Source organism: Sparus aurata, chromosome 16 (assembly GCF_900880675.1).
Source record: "Sparus aurata chromosome 16, fSpaAur1.1, whole genome shotgun sequence".
NCBI classification, from domain to species: domain Eukaryota; kingdom Metazoa; phylum Chordata; class Actinopteri; order Spariformes; family Sparidae; genus Sparus; species Sparus aurata.
Window position 1 is genome coordinate 20,192,762 of NC_044202.1, and position 18,140 is coordinate 20,210,901.

Below are 18,140 nucleotides of genomic sequence, written 5' to 3' on the forward strand. Positions count from 1 at the left end.
AAGCCAGGCAGCTGTCTCACTTCATCTAGAGATTCTGACTCTCACCCATTTCTAGCTGTTCCCAGCGAAAATAGACCTGCAAACGACCTGTCAACACTCACATTGACATCATACCAGCATTTCACTACAGTTTTAATGTCTGGATCTGTAGAGTATGTCACAGACATGATTAAGAGAATACACATAACAGGTGAAAAGCATTTTTTTTTCTGTGCATTCTTTTTCTTTCTGTCCCTCCCACTTTCTCGCTCTTTAAAAACAGGAGAATAGGAAAATCACGTCATCATATCTTTTTGATAATAAGCTAAGTCTAACTCCATGTAAATAGCTAGGGCAGGCAGGAGCCACGCTGCAGCAGCTACACGGCCTATGTGAACACAAACCCTCAGGAGATCAGCAAGGCAGCCGCGACACACCAAGCAAGCGTCCGATGTGGCCAGTTTGTAAAGCACATACCGTGGACACCGTGCTGCCTCTGTTTGAACTGGATGCCCTTCTGTGTCATTCTTCAGTGATTGCCAATAACTGAACTTTTCTCAGTGTATCTGCATATCTGCATGTTTACAAAAGCCAAATTTAAGATTTTTGAGGAACTCATTTTTATACTTGATGTATCTGACTGAAGGCCATTTGTAAAAAAAAAAACAGATATAAAATATGCAAGACCAAAACAAACAGGATCCCTGCAATAAATTGTGTCATGACATGAGGCTTAGATGTATTTGTCCAATTATTTTCGGTGCACTTTGTGTTACAAAACCTGGGTCTGGAATATTCCAAGCAGTGCAAAGACTATACATATATAAAAGATATGTCCAAAAATGATTATATTTAACACCTCTCAACTTTAATTCAACCCTAAAGGCTAGATAATTGAAGGCTTTCTGTCAAAGGACCTGCTAGATCCCGAGCTTTACTTACTGTCAAAGCACAAATCAAGTCCATGCTTAACACCCTGAACTTCACACCAGATGATCGAAAATAAACATGATGGAGTGAAAGCCTTACAGAGATTACTGTGTTTTGGGTAAAGCCTCTTGCCACAGGAAAACTCTGCTTACTGTATCATTTTAGCCGTGAGTCACTGGGTGAATACACAGTGGGAGATGTGTGAAAATTGAACACACTCCAAGCAAATTTAAGCTGCAGACTTGAGTCCCTTGAGGCTCAGGTTGCTGGTATCAAGTTCGAAAAGCAAATGCTTCATGAATGGGATCTGCCCACAGAGCAGGACTCTGGGACAGAAGAAATTAAAAGGTGCAAACGTGTCCAGGCAATAACAGGGCGACAGCTGAGTACTATGCAGCAAATGATGGTTCATATTCAGCCAAAGAAATAGAATGTTTCAACAGAAGCAGTCCAACAGCATAAAAAAACATTACATAAAAATAGGAATTCAAGATGTCCATGGAAAGATAACGACTGGCGTTACGTGTATGTGAACTGAAATATGTCCCTTTCTGAATAGATGAAGCTTGGTTAGATGTTATGCATGCTACACATGCTGTGATGTTCTAATAGCAGCCTACACAAACAATATGAAAGGCTGTTAAAAAGGCCCGAAATCATTTGTTTTCCTGTAGCCTAAGCACAACACCCAATTAAATGTGAACCCCTTTAAAAAAAGGGTCAACTGAAATCAGCGTACAAATGTCTTCTTCTGTAAAGAGAAAATAATGGTAATAATAGTCATAATGCAGCAGTCATAATGCAGCAGCACTCTCCAACTCCACAGCCAGAGTGTCCTATGTTCCCCGCTTTGTATGGAACCGGGGAACATAGGACCCTTTTTTTAAAAAAGGGTCCTATGTTCCCCGCTGTTCACCCAAAGGGTCCTATGTTCCCCGCTTTGTATGTGACCGGGGAACATGAGACCATTTTTTAGAAAAAGGGTCCTATGTTCCCCGCTGTTCACCCAAAGGATTAGGGTTAGGGTTTATTAGTCTTAAAACATGAAAAATGCCAGAACAGGAGGCGGACCCTCTACGCAGTTTTGACTAGAGTGTCAAACACTGTTGACAAACTCCAGCATGTGGATATTGTCCCGAACACTTTTTAAAAATAAACTGACGATATTATAGGCCTAACTAAATCAAATTAAATTAAATCATCGAAGGCATAGACCTATGTCGCATAATGCAGCAGTTATGGAAATTATGGTGGAAAAAATAATCCCTTAATATTATTTGACCCGTTAACGAAAAGCGGGGGACATAGGACCGTTGTTTTTTTTTTAAAAAAAAGGGTCCTATGTTCCCCGCTGTTCACCTAAAGGTTCCTATGTTCCCCATTTGTATGTGACCGGGGAACATAAGACCATTTTCTAGAAAAAGCATACATGTACGCTCCCTGGAAAACACTTGAAATTAGCCTAATTTCAAACACAGTTCGGTCACACACATAACGAGAAATATCAAAAGGTCTCTGACTGTTAAAATATGGTTTGGCAATAATGGCAAAATTGACGTCTAAGATGCGTCGACAAAATATAAAGTTAGTGTTTGTGTGTTTGTATACTACAACTGCTGTAACCCCTGAAAGCACAACTGATAGCAGACAGCGATAAACGCGACGTTCCCTCAGCCTGCAGTCACACATCGAGAGGTTTAACGTGTGCTTCATTATCGGTCCAATTCCACGTCTTGCATAGCAAAGCAAAGCAGCGTTAGGAAATGAGCATGGACTCCTTGTCGACGAGGCATTCACATATAGATACATTATAAACGACATACTGCCATAGAGTTTTTTATTTTTATTTTTTTTATCTAAACTTGTAGCAACGCACACATCAGTCGCTCCCACCCTGCGCAGTCACGTTACAGGCATCTGGAGGGAGGACTGCTAGCAAAAGGCAAAACGTTCTTCATAAAAGTTGTACGTTTGTTCAAATGCGAGCGCCACACTTTGCTGAAGATATGCCGAAATGTGCATTTGCTGCAAATTATTTGGAAAAGATGACTCGTGTAATGCCTAGTTAGTATTCCCAAGTATTAATATGGAAGGGAATAGTAAACAGACGATTTTTAAAAGGTAGTCTGGAGTTCCCTCTGCACATCAAAGACTAAAACGGCTTGTGTGCCATTTTTAACATCTCGCACACTGAGCACACCTCACGGGGGATACGGCGCACTCATCTGTAGATTATGTTCCGTCAAATAAATGTGAATTCAAAAGGTTTACTTGCCGAAGATGGAACCGAGAGGCTGGCGGGTCGCTCGATCTGCTCGGGTTTCTGTTTCCCGGTCACATTCATTTCCCATGGAACCGCTTTCTCTGTCCTCTGACTTCGATGAGAGTTTCTAAAGTCATTTACCCCAGATAATGACTGCAAATGTTACTCGCCGGCGTCCCGGTCAGCGGCACAGCCAGATGGAGAAACCAAGCATTGAAAAAAAAGCCGTCTCTGTCCTGTAAATTGGAAGAAGTTTGCCTGCTGCAGGGACAGATTAGTAATGGCAATCGTTGGTTATTTCTCCGTGGCTCAGACCTGACTGTCAGCGCACAGCGGCTCCTCTGCTGCTGCTCATCAGTCTGCATGTCTCTCCACCTGCTGCCTGTCCTCCTATTAACTATTCCTGCGTCAGACCACAGGACATTAACCCATTCACTGGTATTTAAATGCTGATAGCATAATGGCGGTGAATCAGAGTAAATCACAGTTATATTTATATAGCTTTTATTAGCGCTCGAAGTGGCACCGTAGTGGTGTAGTGGCGTAGTTGCAAATGAGTCTTGGGTTCAGTGCTGCCTCTGGAAACGTCAAGATTCAAAACAACAAAATGAAAGCCAATGTAGAGCCAAACTAGAACTCAGTCGTTCGACTCTATGCCCAGGTGAGGCTTGAAATCCTCCTCAGCCATGTCAACATCTTCATGGTCATTGGAATTTATTTGTTTCTGGGGACATGGAAGGAGGCCGAGATGCATTTTCCTGGAGGAGCGGAGATGGTTCAGAGAGCCAGTGAGCCAGTCTGCTGACTCATCATAGTTGGCTTGAGGGATCTGACTTCTGCAACCCTCAGACTCAGAAGCAGACCCACACTGGAATTAATCAGAACAAGCAGACGGGTTCATGTGACAGAACTTTCTAGAACCACCACAGGGCCGGCCGAGGAATAAGCGAACTAAGCGGCTGCTATTTTTTTTATATATATATATTTGATAAATTAAATAAGTGACATAAATGAATGAATGAATGAATGAATAAATAATTAAAGCAAAAGGCTATGAATCTTAACAAATGTAGGCACTGCCCTTCTCCAGCTGGCCATCCCAAAAATGCACCAGAATACAGGAAATCACATCTACCAAATTCTGAATTTTCCGGGGAAGGACCCAAATCAAATTCTGCTTAGGGCCCCCAAAAGGCTTGGGCCGGCACTGAACCATCACTCTTGTCAGGAGCAAATAGAGGTTATAAATAGAGGCTTTCAAACACCCAACTGCACATGGTACTGGAGAGATGGTTTCACTTTGTATGATTACAGACCTATATTCAGTGACGTACTTCTGTTTTGTGTACGTCACTGAGGATGGACCGGTACTATATTACAGCACAGAAGTACCATCAGAGAGTATGAAAAGGTATCATCAGAGGATTGGAAAAGGTATGATTGTTAGGGAAGCTTTAGCCTCACACTTCAGTGAGAGGCGGCCCGCTCTCAGCATCCTGAAATTATATTTTTCCGCAAAATCTGATGAGGTGGTGTTTTGCCGGTGTTATGGATATAAGCAGAATCTATTTGCCAACTTATTGTTGCCTGTTGCAAATAGAGCAGACTTTGCAGCATTGCAGCCTTGAGTTTTGGCTAAACAAATGTTTCAGGAGGAAGAGCTGAGCTACAACTTTAAAAGCAGCCTGAATGTTTGAGAGAAAGCTCGAAAGTGTGTACATATACTCCTCATGTACTCCTTAAATAAAGTAGCTTGTGTATTAAAATACATCTAAACAATGCCAAGGAAACCTAATTGGGCCATTAAAGGTTACCACCACACATTAAAGTTTGTTTAAAGGTCTTAAGGAATACTACTGCATGTATAAAAAAAAAAAAAAAAGTATTATTAAGCATTTTGTGGCTCCAGAGGAAACTGCATGTAATCTGATAAATTGCCTGATGTGATGTCATTCATTGGCTACATTGCATTGTGGGTAATGTTGGGACCAGATGTTGAAAAGGAAGCGTAATACACATGATGTTTGTGAATTAAAAGATATTTTTTCGAGTCAATAAAGTAGCTATTTGTCATAAAGATAGTAAAATATCATACAATTTTGTGCAAAAACACTAAGTGAGTTCACATGCGCATGACACCAACACCAACCAAAAAAGTATTAACAAATCACAATAAAATTGGCCATATTGACTGCAGTCCTGTGAAATTGTAGTTTCTTGGAGCAAGCTAATATACAGGACAAGCTCTACAATGTTTAAGTTACAGATATTGACGTCCTTTCAATGAGACGATCTCAGTAACACAACTTTTCTCTATGCAGTCTTTATAATTCACCATTTTCACAGTTTTACAACAAACTGCGACTTTTTCAGGGTGGAAAAATGATCTTTTAAATTGACATTTATATACTTCAAGGATCCCACATTTTTTTTGTCTATTGCCATTTCACCACTATACAAAGTTTTTCTGAAGTAAAAAATGCCTTTTCAACTTAATGTATGTGGCAAGATTAATTAAGCCAATACATTGATAATAGTAACAATGTAGAAGTCAAACTATACTGGTATATGTGTCAAGAGTAAGCTGATCAAGGCAACTTTCTATTTCAATCGGAATACCAAAAAAGATCCACAAAGCACCACACTCAGATTTAGTCTCAGACCCCCCAAGGTCAAAGCACCACAGGATTTTGTTTGTTTTTAAACCTGACCATTTTAACTTTGAATTAAGGACATAGGGACAAAAAAAATGTCAGCTTTGCCCTGAACTCATTTGAAAAACCAGACGAGTCCTTTGAGTTATTTGCCTTCTTGCAGGGACTTAGTTGAGGGTTGATACCATGCTCATGTTTCTAACCTAATATAAAGCTACAGCCAGCGGGCAGTTGACTTACAATCCCTGTAAAGCTCACCAATGAACACATCTTCGGTGTAATAACAACTGTTTACAATATTACAAGAGTTGTGTGCTGGTCTGTGTCATGGCCTGGTGCACACTGACTTACTGGGGTCTCGTCAACACTTGGTTTCTATTAAACAAAAGAGGTTTTAAATCTTAAGATATCTATCTATCTAGCTTAAGAGGTAACTTGACATGCTTAGTTACACGGAGACCATCTGGGAAGTTGCCAATGGAAACTGTTTGGAAGAGAGCAGGCACTTAATAATACTTAAAATACTTGGCAGGTGATTGGACGAACCATCTGCCTATTACTTGTCTAACAAGTGCTAACTTCAACCAACCAGATCAACAGTAGAATGGTGGCATCACCAGGGAGCCCACTGATAAATCAAACTTTTGACAAAACTGGTCTTCCTTCATTTACTTGTACATCCAAATTCTGATACAACTGATGCTATAGAAGGATCTATGCCAACCTCTTGAGAAGACCATTGTTGTTTTCAGATGAACAGACATTGGTATTAGTATTAATCACACCTCAACCATGCCTGTAGCTACCAGTTATTCCTCAGAGCACACTAAGTGGGAATGGCAGCAACAGGCAATATTTAGCAGGTTGACCCTGTGTTTAAAAAACGTGTGTGGATCCACTCATTTTGGTGAAAAAAGCAGCATAATGGTAGCCTATTATTTTTTCCAGACAGTACTGATATACAGTATAGTGTGTATACCCAAACCTCTCTGCATTTATCTTATTTCCGGCATATGAGTTGAGGTCACTCTTAATGAATCTGTCATTTTAATAAGGTAGTAAGATGTCTGTAATTCAACCCTACCTCTCAGGAGTTAAAACTTTTAAATCTGAAATGAAACTTCAAAAATCCCCTTATCATGAAGGAAAAATTACATTGTGATGTGATGTACTGTAGTTCTAGTATCTGGTGTAGAAAGCTGTCAGACTTTCGTATGTCTGGCCATCAATCAGTTTTTTTTAAAGCTCTGTCAGCCCCTCTCTCAGCTGTGAGCGTATCGCTCTGGATCTCTCTCTTGCATCTTTAACTTCTGTGAGGCTTTGAAAAACCTTGTGTCAAGGCTTCAAAGTGACTTTCTTTCTCTCATGTTAAATCTGAAAATGATCACTTTTCTGGGGTTGTGTTTTATGTACCCTACTCTCTTTCTAGGCCTATTTCTGATTTTATAAATTATACTTTGCCAAAAATTTGGCCAACCAGTTCTCACAGGATCCCCATTTAGAAACCCTCATTGGCGGGCCAGTTTCTGCTGAGGTTTGCCATCTCAACCTGTTCTTGTCAGTGTAACTAAGACTAATAGTGCCCGCGTCCCCTTTGTGTTCATCTTCTTCACAGGTGCTTGTGTGGGTGAACATCTTGCGGAGACCACATTTAAGGCAATACTCCTCAAAAGTTTGACCCATGGTCTTGTATCTTTGGCATACATTAAGTCTCTTCGTGCAACATTTTCAGACCATTTGTTATTCAGTTTTTTTGCCAAAGGAGAAAATGTGTGTGTGTGGGGGGGAGGGGATTTGACACAAAGTTTGGCAAAGTATGTTTCTGCAAAACCACTGATAAATTACAACTTAGTGTTTGAGTGGGTTCAATTTCAAATGTTTCTCATGTCACAATGCTGTACTTGTGCTCTGGTTAGGTTTAGGTCCAAAAAACACTTGATTAGAGTCAGATAAACATTATATTTTGGCTTTAAATTACTGTTTAGGTCATCACAAACACAGTTGAAAATTGTCTTGTGGTCTTCTTAAAAATATCCAGTGGTTTCACACTTACATCCCGTCCACTCCCCCAACTTGTAAGTCTGGCAAGAAACATGTAATGTGAATGTGACATGACACATTTTGTGGAATTGTCAATGTGGTAAGTTGCCCTACAAATTTGTATTTTGTAGGAACATTTTATCCTGATGTCATGTCTCACTCTTAGGGTAGGAGTCTAGAGCCATGCTAGCCGCACTATGAGGCTGTATCCCATTTTAAAAACAGCAGTGCTTGTAGCTAAATGCTAACAATAGTGTGGAAACATGACATGACAATATGATAATAAGTAAGCTACATGAATGCTAACCATGTTCACTATATCACTTTAATGTGTTAGCAGACTAACATGCAATAAGCATTAAAGCAAACCTCTCACCAAAATGCCACCCAAGGGTCTTTTTGTGAATGTACCCACACTGTAAGATATAATCAGTTGGCTTTACTCAAACAAAAATATGCAAACTCATTGCCTTAAACTAACTGAGTTAAGTAAACTTGATTAAGTAAGTACATGTAACTTATTAAATATAAGTGTGCAGTACTTGCGAGAACTTGTTTATAATGAGTTTACTATACTAAACTAAACATGGGTATTTTGAGTTCACAGCTCTTGAATTAACTTGCTTGTTATAATTGTATTTTACTTAAAATAACTGAAACTTTACTGTACTGAAATAAACTTGTCAATTCTGAGTCTACAGTATTTAAAATAACTTTGTTATCATCACTTAATTTTAAAGAAAAAAATACTGCGAAAAAGAATGTCATCTGCATTCAATTTATTTCAAACGTGCACAGAATTAACAGTATGCAGATTTAGTGCTCACAAATTTTGATGGATTATTTGTTGGCCACATTATCCAACATATCACATTTCTTTTTACACAACATTTAACACCTGCATCACAAGAAGGCACTATTGTAAAAGCACTCAATAGGTCTGAGTATCAATTGAACAATGAAATGATAATTATGTTTTCACTTCACTCTTAAACAGTTCAAAATGCTGTTTAATAAAAGCATCAAACCTCTCTTCTCTGTCATAAGAACATTAACAGTATGCAGATTTAGTGTGAATCTTAACACGCACAATTTATGCTGGATTCCTGGTATATGGTACTTGGATCAAGCTGAGCCAGTAGAAGAAGCAATACTCCAGATGTGTCCACTGCAGGGGAACTGAAGGCCAGGCTGGGGTTTGATCTGCTTGATAAATCTGAAATGAAAGAAAATTAGAAAATGATTAGAACATGTAATTGTAGCCTGAGAAATAAACAGAGAGATAGAGAGAGAGAATGAGAGAGAGAGAATGAGAATCCTCACCTTGGATCAAGCTGAGCCAGTAGAAGCAATACTCCAGATGTGTCCACTGCAGGGGAACTGAAGGCCAGGCTGGGGTTCAAAACAGTTCCTGAAATACTCCCACCTTCAGAAAAGGAGGGAAACAGAAGAGTCAATGTCAGGACTGAGCACAGAGAGAGAGAGAGTGTGTGTTTGGTGAGATGATTATTTATCCATATTTACAATCATTGTATTATTTGGGACACAAAATAGGTACTATGGATACCATTATATTTATTTCAATTGCTTTCCTTTTTATGATCATAAAATCTACAAAAATGCAATGAGATATTAATTACTGCACAAGAAGAATCATGAGAAAATACATTTTACTGCTGAGATTGTGCAATGTGTGGACTCCTCATTACTTTGAGCCTGTGTTAGATACAGTTGAAAAGAATAAAACAATTCAACTGTTAATACTTAATATTTAAGCATACACAGTATTGCAGCCATCTCCAATATGACCAGCTTTTACAACGCCGTTGGTCAAATACAAGTGAAAACTATGACAAACACATTAGTCACAAAGACAGTTCTAAGGCTGAGAGATATGCAGCTTATGATTTTAATAGTGATCCTGTTATCTTTAAAACATTACTGTTTGTCAGTCTTGATGTTAACTAGGTACTAATGGATTTAATTTCAGTGTCAATCTAAAAACACACACACACACACACACACACACACACACACACACACGTGTTCTCAAAATCAACAGAAATGTGTGAAAACAAGTTCACATTTCAAGTGCTTAACATTAAAATACAATTACTATGACTACTAAACTGAAATAAATACCATGCACATAATGTCAAAAAAGTCTCTGGTATTTCAGAATGCAAACTTCTTTCAGGTAGTAAGGCAAAACCATCATGTAAGCAAAGAAAACTTGTTTAACTCAAGAATTATTTACACATGGATTGTAACATAACGTTACAGTCAAATACAATATAGTAATAGTTTACTGGTGCTTCATCATAAGGAGTAGTCGAGTCATTTCACTGACGTCGTTTGTTGCGAATATGTCCTGGCATCTCCCCCCCTCCCACACCCCAAGCTCTAGACTTAGTAACGTTAGCACTGCTACACAAACGCGGCCTGTAACCCCTAATCTCTTGTTTATGACGGATAAGACTACACAGACACACACGTCGTAACATCGTACATGATAGATAATGTTATCCATAGCTCTATCGATTGTTTTCTCGACGGTTTCATCGAAAACAAATGCATTGGCCGGGAGGACGGTTAGCTAAACAGCAGAAAAGCGTGGTTAGCGAAACAGCAGAAAAGCGAACAGACTTGCATAGTTCCCCTTTTAGTCAAGCATGGACTCACCAAATCAATGTTCCCAGCAGCAGCAGAATGATAAATCCGAAAATTGAGATGATGGCGGTTGTTGCCGTGTCGAAGTCCAACGACATCAACGTCCACTACTAGGGGTGGGCGGATTGATCCAAATATCGATAGTATCGATACAGAGGTGAGTATTGGTATCGGATCGATACTAGCGTGATGAGATCAATATTTTTGTTGTAGTTTTTCTTCTATAAATTCAGCAAATCACTCGTATTTCTTCACAGAGTTTGTGTGAGCGCAGCGCTCCTCTTCATTTCTCTCGCTCCGCTCACTCAGGTTGACTGTAACTGGAACTCAAAAATATATACTTATATTGATATAGAGCCTACCTCAAACCTGAAGTTTGAATATGGCAGAATATAATAACCCCTTTGTGTATCTGTTGAAGGAACATCAGTATTTCTATTTAGGCTACATGGAGATAGGTTATAGATTTAATTAAGTTAAATATAATTTTCTTATTTGGCTAAAATCTTTGTCCTGTGTTTTATTGTTATCATAATCATGATCAGGAATTTTCAAGTGAAAAGTATCAGTATCAGTATCGGTATCGGTATTGGTATCGGCAATACTGGCCCTGTAATTACTTGGTATCAGATCGACACCAAAATTTGCAGTATCGCCCACTACCGCGCGGCGCACCAAGAGGCAGGTGGTTGATGACCTGTGCAGTCAGTGCGCATGTGCAACCGTTGAAACATTTGGGGGGGGGGGGGGAGCAGCGGCACACTGTGGCACTGCCAGCCCTGCTCGCTGACTGACAGACTTCTGTTTAGATCCACAGTTTTTTAATTGTTTAATTTGTGATAAAACTACAGATTATATGATATTTGTTTGTTGTAAACAATAAAATTGTACCAATAATGTTATGTAAAAGCAAGAAAAGAAATGAAGTAAAAAATTAGAGGAGCATTTTCCTCTGAAGTGTAAGGCAGTAGAAATAGGAAGTAACTTAACAAGAAAAAATACTTGAAGTGCCAACACCTCTAATATGTAGGGTGTTTAAGTATTAGAGTAAATGCACATAGTTACATGTAACTAAGTACATTTACTCTTGAAAAGGCACAAGTTCCCAGGACTTGGTTTTTCTAAATGAATACAACTTCAGAATACTGAGTTTGGAAGGTTTTTCAACCCCAAAGTACAAGTAACTTATTCAAAATGAGTGTTGGCAACATGTTAATAAAAACTGAGTTAAGTACACTTAATACCTTTTATTAAAGCCATTGTTTGGATTTACAGTGCAAGTCAAACCTTCGTTTAAAAGCATAATCACGGCTAAAGCGCCACTTTTAAGATAGACGGGTCAAAATCATTTTCAATGGGAGTGCAAGGGCCAAATACTATGTTAGCGTCAAAAGAATTGGAATCTGAGAAGGCTCATTTTTGAGCCAGTTACGCACCTGTTTAAGTGAGTTGATTGATGTCATGATCAGATCTCAAATGCTAAGCTCAAAAAGAAGTGGAGAGTGGAGAGATAGACCATGTGTCATCAAACATATAAGGGTAATTAAATCAAAACACTAATGTGAGCTCTTGTTAACCTGCAGAGTTAACTTATTTCCACTATATGAAATGGATTACAAATCAGTCTTCATTCAATCAAGTACATGATGATTACTCAACAAGGCAATCAACGCAAATAGTCCTGGGATGAAAAGAACTCACATCCTTGTAAAAGTGGAACAACAGTCGGGATGAAATAATGAAAACACAAAGGGGAAGAGGCTAAGAGAGGCTGAAACGGCAGCTAGTGTACAAATATGCACCATTTATATTACATCTTTGACTTTATTTTATTAATGATGCGCATGATAGCATAGAATCAACCTGCACATAATACGGCATTTGCCAATAAAGATTCATGCACCAAGATTTAGAGCACTCTGTATATCTTGGCTGAAATTGGCTCTTGCAAAATATAATGCAAAACCATGTGTACACACACATGTCCTGTGTGTGTGAAGGTGTTTCTCGGTGATGAAGCTGTGTCAGCGCCAGCTGTGGTTTGTTTTGATGAACCCACAGACTATCTCTCGCCGCCAGAGAAAAGTCTGAAGTGCCACGGGTGAAAGCAGACAGTGGTGTGACATGCCTCCTGGACCTGAAGGCGTGTCATTTCCTGAAAGAATTGACTGGTTTCAGTTACAGTCAGAGGACCAAATTGAATGCACCATTACCTTAAATAATATTGTATGTTTCTCAGAGTTTAAACAAGGCTGGAAAAGTGGAATGATGAAAAAAATGCAAAAAATGTTGTAATTACATCTTCAACTTGGCTGCCCTGCGTTTTAGTGCTTTATAGCTGGCATGCAGTGGGTTTATCAGAGCCATTTTTTTTGTCTGAAAAAAAACGCTGACGAGTGGTGAGAGAGTACCAAAACAAAAAGTAAAGTTTCAGGATGGTAAACTGTTTTTTCAATAAATTGTGTATTTCACCTCACACCTCACCTGGAAAGGTCTGATAAAACTGTCTGGGTGGTTTTCTGAGAAGTTTTCTTCCGGAAAGCCTTTCGGAAGTTCCATTGGGGCGACCAGAATTTGTATTCCTCTCGGTGGTTAGACATTTTTACACTTTAGACTGGTTTTCAAAAGAACATTTTCAGCCTAAGTTTGGTTAGGTTCACACAACAAAATCACTCAATTAGGTTTAGGCAATAAAAGTATACTTGCTAAGGTATAGGGAAAGATCATGATTTGGATTAATAATAATAATAATAATAATAATAAGTCAAACTTATTTGCTTTGACTGCACCAAATTACGCATTGTGATCAGAAACACAGATTCAAATAAATGCGAATTTTCTGCATATCTGTGGATGTTACGATAAGCCACTGTTTGCTAACTTTTGCAGCATGTGTCCCTGCAAGGTGAATACACTACTTATTTCCTGAACTGCCCCCAGGTAGTCAAATATAAAGAAATATGCTAAAAAGCTGCATGTAGCCGAGTGGAACTGCAGTGTTGGATTTAAATCCTCTGCAGGATCAGAACAACACCTTTCACATTACACATTAAATCCATTCACTGAAACTGAAAGAAATACTGTTTTATTTCCACAAGATGTGACAGCCTTCAAACAGCTCGCAAGTCAGTCTGCTGCTTCTGTACTGTGCTACCTTGGCACTAGTACAGAAGCAGCATATTCAAGCTAGCATGCATAACAGAGCTGCAGTAGTGGCAGATGCTCACAGCAAGGAGGCTCAAACAACATGGAAGTCAGGGAGGTCACCATAACGTGAGTGAAGACTGATCTATTCTGTGTGGCAGCGTTTCACTGCACGACCACAGTATCACTAACTGCACATTCAGACTGCTGGACTAAGTGCCAGCTTCCTCTTTCTTCTTCTTCTTTCAGCCCCTCAGCCGTATCGTTACACCAACTTATCAAATCAAGGTAAAGCTGACGAAATTAAACAAGCAATTAGAAAACTCAATCAAAAAAAAGTAGCTCAAATCTCAATTTGCTCATTTGTATTGAGACAGATTAGTTGCTGTACATCATAATGGCACTCTGCGGTATTTGATTTAATGCACTTTAGTCTTCATTGTCCCACATGGACACATTTGTTCTGCTCTGGCATATAAGACAGCTTTAAAGTGGTTGCAAACATTCTTAAAGGTATCACGTCTTTGCTCTTTCTATTCATCATTAGGCTCATGAGGACATGAGGGTGATTATTTGAAAGAGATGTGAAAACTGCCCCTAAAAAGCAATTTACCGAAGTGAAAGTAACAACGTGGAATCATTAGGTTGGTGAAGATAACGGTTTCTGACATAATCAGCGAGTGTTGCATAGGTGTATTTTGGGCTGAGTGGAGTTTGCATGGAATTAGAGATGAGAATTTTTGGAAAATGTTCCTATGTATAGTTAAAATAGACAAGAATCAACAAGGACATCACTCACAATGATGTTTTGAATGATATTTTTGAAGGCTACCTTTGCCCTTCTTATCATATGTATTTTTAAGAATCTATTATCATCCACCCCCATTTGTCTCGTGACTCAGTTCAAGGCTCAAAAGTCAATCAAGACAGTGACTAAGACACCTTTTGTTAAGGCTATCTGCGGTCTAACTAAAAGGCTTTATCAAGGTTAAATTGTTTGAAGTGTTCTCTCTGTGGTTCTCTTTTATTTGGCAATAAATGTTGGTAAAACTTTATGTGGAGCAAGTCTACAGTTTAAAATGTTACAGCATAATTCAGCAGTTTAAAGAAAAATTCTTATTTTGATCTTGCTGATTATTTCAGAACCCATACCAACTCACTTTGGCCGTCCCAGTTCATTTCAAGAGTTTTCTTGAAATAAATCATCCAACAACGTCTAATAAAAATTCAACCCTACAAAATCCATTTGCTGTCTTTTTAGTTAAGTGTTTTTGAAGTCTGACCCTCAGGACATATGCACGTTCTAAGCTTCCTTCACCAATCACTTATTTGGCGCTTATTTGGGTTGAAATTAGTCTAAATCTTTGTTTTTACTCAAAAGGAGAATCTCTCATTTTCAAAAAATCACATCATTCATAATACTAATATCTATGCTAGTCTTTGCCTTCTTGCAACTACACTTTGAATCTGTCTTATTAATGCAGTTCTATCATATTGATATGTTATTTGGTCCTTTATATATATATCCAAAAAAAAAAAAAAAAAAAAAAGAGCTTGAAAATTCACATGAAAATTCAATGGTTATTTTTTCAAAGGTAGATCTTTGTACTGTGTTGACTTTAAGGTTGTCTATGTGTAAAAACGAATTAGTCTGTAATTCATTGTGCTCAGGAAATTTGCAAGTTACAGGTGCACTATGTGGTTTTGGGAAATACATTTCAATCAAAAGAGAAAAATCTTCAGTCACTGAAGTTGATATCATCACAGGACAACAACATTTCACACTGTTTACTATTATTATTATTATCATTATTATTATTATTCAATATAATATTCCATAACTAAATAAACAAGCATACTCAGAGGGTAATAAGCTGCTCCTCATGTGCTGGTCGGCACCTTGCAGTGTGCTTGGACCAGGTTTAACAACGTGTTAATGATATCCTGTCTGTTTGCTCCTCTAAACCGTCAGCTGCCCTGCTAATGAACACTTTCATTCTAGAGAGAGAACAAACATTTTCCCTCAACCTGCATGTATGAAAACGGTCAAAAGCTCACCTTGTGTTTGATTCTCTTCAAAGCCTGGAACTCGTTATGTTGAAAATGTCTGTATCCTGCAGATACAGTATTCAAATGTTTTTTCATAATGTTTTCACTGCTGTTCTTTAACTCCACGTCTGAGGACTATTTCTTGACATGCTGGTCACTTACTGCTTCATGTCAGTATTCTTTGAGCAGACAGTCCAGAGCTAAGTGGAGACACAGTTTGATCCCAGGCCAGGAAGGACACAGGCAGGATATTAAAGCGGTTCAACATCTCTGGCCACTTCATGACTTTTTAATGTTTTCTGTTGTGTTTCTATTTTATAATTTAGCAGCAGGACAGTTCACTGTACACTGCTGCTGATCTCTCATTAAGGAGCTCAGACTGTGGGCCAACTGGCTTTTGACTCCATCTACTGGTCACTCACTTGGCTCTCCTGTTAATATACTGTATATGTATTGTAGCTGTGCGAAGTGAAGGAAACCAGAACAGAACAGTGCAGTGATGTAAAATAGAAGCAGCTTCAAAGGGAAGACAGTGCACTGTGCAGCAGGCACTTGCTTTAAAATCAGAAATAATGTCCAGCCCCGGTGAGCCAGAGTAAGAGTCGAGTCTGCTCTCACACTGATCTGTCTGAGTTTCCTCTGGTGACCCTGCTGTAATAACACAGCAGGCATCATAGAGGAAACCCGCCATTTTCCTCCTCTCCACAGTGCCCCCGCCCTCTTCTTCCCCCACCAACGCACCATCAAAAATGCAAAAGCTGGGCATGGAACAGAAAGTAGAACATGGCTCCTGGTGAGAGGGGATATCATAGTTGAAAAGAGTAGTTCTGGGAGAGGAAGTCTTACAGACAGAATGATGTATTCACAAAACCCTGTGGTTAATGTTTGTTGAGTGGGGGGGGAACAGGGCTGAAGCTGTGGGGTGGTCTTCCGACAACCACTGGAGGAAAGAAGAAGACGTTATAAAGACTGAGGGAGGCTTGTAGACTTACGCATGCACTTATTAAATGACCCAAAAATCCAGAACAGAAACAAATCACTGCCCGAAGATAGAAAGTGTATTACCACTTCAGTTAAAGCTTTGTTTCAGCCAATGAGACATTCCCAGAAAGCATAAACGCATTCCCACTTCATTAAAGTTTCATTTGAAGTACCTTTCCACAGGGGAAAATGATCTGTCACACAAAGCTGTAGCAGTCCCATTGTTTAAGACTTGCTATCTTTTTTTTTAGTTTTGGGCTAGATTTTCAAAATCCCGCTGAGCTGATTACCATGGATTCAGATAACCTGTGTGCAGGGTGGGGAGACTGACTCCTAATTAATGAGTGGAAGCAACTTGGGGCATTCCCCTGACAGCCAATCAGGGTGTGATGACGCCCTTTTGTGGAGGCTTAAAAGAGGTGGGGAATGGCACACCGGTTGGACTCTCTCTCTCACTCTGAATCTGTTCATGGCACACTGCAGGCCTCAGCCCGTAGACTGCCAGCCAACAACTCTGGTCTGTTTAGACCCCTATTGAGATTTATTTGCTTTCTTTGTCAGGCTACCTGCATCAGGGCCATCCTTATTTGCACAATTGTTGCTTGCCTTCCAAATAGCCGTTAATCTTAACTGAGCTCCTTGAAACCCAAGCCCCTATACACCATCAGTTTTTCCAATTTTATTTCATTGGGGACTTAAGAGCTTGTAAAAGCACATTTCATATTGATTATCCCCTAAAGCAGCATTTGTTTATCATCCAAGTAGCTGACATTTATACATATTTTTTTGTTTATTTTGTTATGTGGGTTGGGGCTGGTCTGTCAGCATTTTACTGCCAGTGGCGCCACAAAGCGGTGCACTTCACAGGCAGGATTTAGCAGTAAAAGACACGATTGCGTACACCTAGAGAAGTTAATGACCCATTCAGCAGACATTTTTGCAAAATCTAAATCTCCCACATCGCGTCCTGCTATAAATTAAAAGTGTCATCATGGCTCGAATGAAAATAGCATGAAGCCACTCGTGAGTTGATGGGCATGGACAGAAAACAGATTTTTACATGAAACCTCAATCTTGAAATAGTAATAACCAACAGGGCCGGTATTACAAAAACAAAAAGAGAGTTGTGTGTGGATCCTGTGGCAGACATGGCCACTGTGCTCGAGATTGCAGAAACCCAAGGTTCTCACAATCACAACCAAATCTGTATCGAACGCTCCAGACTACCCGCCGCCACCGCCACACACCCCTACAACACAGGGACACAATCCCTACCAAAATCAAAATAGAACATAGGGAGGCCACAGAGGAGAAGAAACAGAAGCAGAACCAGTGAGAAATGCAGTCACAGAATAACAACCCAATTCACATCATTTTTCAAATGACAAAAATATTTCAAACATATTTCAAAGGCCTCCTTACAAGGTTTA

The 18,140-nt window shown here is 39.3% G+C and overlaps 1 protein-coding gene across 2 annotated transcripts in view; it reads right to left on the reverse strand.

The window, feature by feature from the left end:
* The window catches only part of sntg2 (syntrophin, gamma 2), a 106,517-nt gene extending 102,796 nt beyond the window's left edge, over positions 1-3,721 (reverse strand). For both annotated transcript variants that reach the window (XM_030443549.1, XM_030443548.1), the window contains exon 1: positions 3,185-3,721. In XM_030443549.1, the coding sequence (XP_030299409.1) occupies positions 3,185-3,253 (69 nt within the window). In that variant the 5' untranslated portion in view covers positions 3,254-3,721. The remainder of the gene's footprint in view (positions 1-3,184) is intronic.
* Between the last annotated feature and the right edge of the window lie 14,419 nt (positions 3,722-18,140).